This window comes from Aspergillus welwitschiae (assembly GCF_003344945.1).
Source record: "Aspergillus welwitschiae strain CBS 139.54b unplaced genomic scaffold BDQ94scaffold_12, whole genome shotgun sequence".
Classification (NCBI taxonomy): Eukaryota; Fungi; Ascomycota; class Eurotiomycetes; order Eurotiales; family Aspergillaceae; genus Aspergillus; species Aspergillus welwitschiae.
The window spans coordinates 118,840-121,659 of record NW_020798706.1 but is presented as its reverse complement, the minus strand read 5'-3'; the positions used below and the strand labels follow the sequence as shown (position 1 = coordinate 121,659).

Below are 2,820 nucleotides of genomic sequence, written 5' to 3'. Positions count from 1 at the left end.
GGGGGGGGGGGGGGGGGGGGGTCCTACCATGTAAACATGCCACTTCTCCTTCAACACCTTAACTTGCGACTCGGTCAAACCCGTGAAACTGAACATGCCAATCTGATCCGTAATGTGGTTCCAAGTGCCCGGCGTGCCCTTCTTCTCCAAGCGCTCCCTCAGGCCCTTGCGCATCTCCGCAATGCGACCACTCATCGTCTTCAGATCCTCCTCCCACTCCTTGAACAGTCCCTCATCATTCAACACCCGGCTAGCGATACGCGCGCCATATGCCGGCGGGTTACTGATCTCACTGCGCTGCAGAATAGCCAGCTGCGACGCGACATGCGCATTAGCCTGGCTGGCCTCCGCACCGGGTGCGGAAACGAAATGGAATGCGCCCGTGCGCTGGCCATACAGACCAAAGTTCTTAGCGAAGGATTGGGCCACGCACAGCTCGAAGCCCTGCTCGACGAAGTAGCGCACGGCCCAGGAGTCGCGAATGAGATCACCAGAGGCGAAACCCTGGTAGGCGCAGTCAAAGAAGGGGAAATGGTTGCGCTCGCGCATGACGACGGCGACGTCCTTCCATTGGGACTGGGTCAGATCGACGCCGGTGGGGTTGTGGGCGCAGACGTGCAGGAGGATGATGGAGCCGGTGGGAGCATCGCGCAGGGCGGAGAGCATGCCGGAGAAGTTGAGGCCTTTGGTTTGCGGGTCGAAGTAGGGGTAGTTGGCGAGGGAGAGGTTGACGTTGGTGAAGATTTGGTTGTGGTTGGCCCAGGTTGGGTTGGAGAGGTAGACGGTGGGTTTAGGGTTGGAGGGGTGGAATTTGGAGAGGAAGAGAGCGCCCAGGTGCACGGCACCGGTGCCGGAGATGGTTTGAAAGGTGCATACCTAGGTGATGTTAGACCGGTAGAATTCAAAAGATGGAAGGGGATGGCTTACGCGGTTCTCGCGAATGGCAGGGCTATCAGCGCCAATGATCAATTTCTGGGCGGCAGTGGTGTAGTCGGCGAGACCTTTGATGGGGAGGTATTCGTGATTGAGGGCGGGGTCATTGCGAACGAGCTCGTCAGCCTGTCAGAGTTTAGTTAGTTGGATGCTGCGGGGATGGAAATAATGATGTGCAGGTGGGGAATTGAGGGGTATGGAGTTTACCTTCTTGACAACGGGCAGGATCCAGGGTTTGGCATTGTCGTCGCGATAAGCGCCAATGACTAGGTCAACCTTCTTGTCGGAGGAATCCTGGCGAAACGCCTGAGCCAGACCGAAGAGAGCATCTTCTGGCGCGGCGGGCACGACGGCGGTGGAAAAGACGGAGGGGGTGGTAGAGCCCATGATGTGGGAGGAGAGAGAAGCGAGACGGGAACGAGCGGTAGAAGTAGAAGTAGAAGCGATGGAGGAGGAGGCGGATGGAGAGGATGAAGAAGAAGTGAGGGAGAGAGAAGAAGATGGAGAAGAAGAAGAGGAAAGGGGCGACATGATGTATTGGAAGGTTGAGGATGTGTCACACCACCTGATTCCCTCAAGTCACTGCTGCTTGCGTTCACCGGCGCCAATAAAATGAACTGACCGAAACAGATAAATCCCGATGGACACACCGGACCAGGCAGATGCAGGGAAAAAGTAAAGGAGGGGACGGAGTAAAGATGGACACGGTCGGGGATAGCTTCGGAGGAGGGAGTACGGGGTACATGAGGCGATCGACTAGATTTATAGTCTGAATGTTATTGATCTTGAGACCGAGACAAAAGTGAGAGTTGGAGATGAGCCGAGGATGTGGGAGAGTTGAGTTCGTTGGCTGGCCCGATGAGCTGAGCAGATGATGACGCATTCACATGAACTGTTACAGAGTTTGGTATTTAGAGCTGGTTATCTACTCTATCGCTATCCTATCTCTCTGGCGATAAAATGAAGATACATTTCCAGCTATACAATTATCATCATCATCCTCAATGCGATTCCGATGTTGGCGGACAGAATTGCCCGAGCTGGCCTGACATCATCATATGACAGATCCACTCCGAGCAGAACAATAGCATTTTACTCCCTCGACTAGATATCCCAAATATCCCTCATCTCTCCGATTCTTCTTCTTCTTTTACTTCATAGGGGAAACAATAAGTATAATACTTCCCACTCGAGTAATTCCATCCACCGTCCCTCACTTAGTACTGAGCTAAGTACGTACTTATGCCTATCTAAAACGCGGCATTAACCACCAATCACGACCAACTGTTACTCATACAGCCGACGCCAGCCGCATTCAGCCAAAATCACTCACTTTCTGACTAACAACAACAATGGGAAAGTCTAGTTTGTTCTTTTTCCCCGCCCGACCGTCTGTTGTTAATTCACTTCAGAAAACAAACTGGTCACATTTATTGATGAAAACATTCTTAGTGTTGATAGTCTCAATGGATGAGGATATATCCTTATCCAGATATCTATTATCCACTCCATAAGATCAACCTACAGGATATTTAAAAAAAGAAAGAATCCGGAAAAGCATTCCACCCAGAACAAAAGGATGATCGCTTACCCCACGGGGTGCAATCGGGACAGCTCCCCTACGAAGCTCGCCGGATTCCGGAATCCGATTTGCATGTCGTGCTCGTTACTTGTTGTGTGGAATTGGGATCGCCGCATTTCGTCACGGTAAAAGACTTAGTAAACTGAATACTTGGTTTTGCAATTGGCATGAGATTCCGAGGTTGGGGGCTTACTTTGTTTCCTAACTAGTTCGTTTATGGGGTACTGTAGACTTAAGTTACTACAATCTCGCGAATACTACTTGACTAATTTGACGAATCTAGACCATAGAACAGTCGGATTCCT

The 2,820-nt window shown here is 51.4% G+C and overlaps 1 protein-coding gene across 1 annotated transcript in view; it reads right to left on the bottom strand.

Annotated features, from left to right (window-relative positions):
• BDQ94DRAFT_141324 (aspartate aminotransferase) overlaps positions 1-1,650 on the bottom strand; it is a 2,488-nt gene extending 838 nt beyond the window's left edge. Inside the window, exons 1-3 of the mRNA XM_026765801.1 lie at positions 1,141-1,650; positions 928-1,059; positions 28-876 (exon numbers count right to left, since the gene is read on the bottom strand). Coding sequence (XP_026627377.1) covers positions 28-876; positions 928-1,059; positions 1,141-1,464 — 1,305 coding nt within the window. The 5' untranslated portion in view covers positions 1,465-1,650. The remainder of the gene's footprint in view (positions 1-27; positions 877-927; positions 1,060-1,140) is intronic.
• Between the last annotated feature and the right edge of the window lie 1,170 nt (positions 1,651-2,820).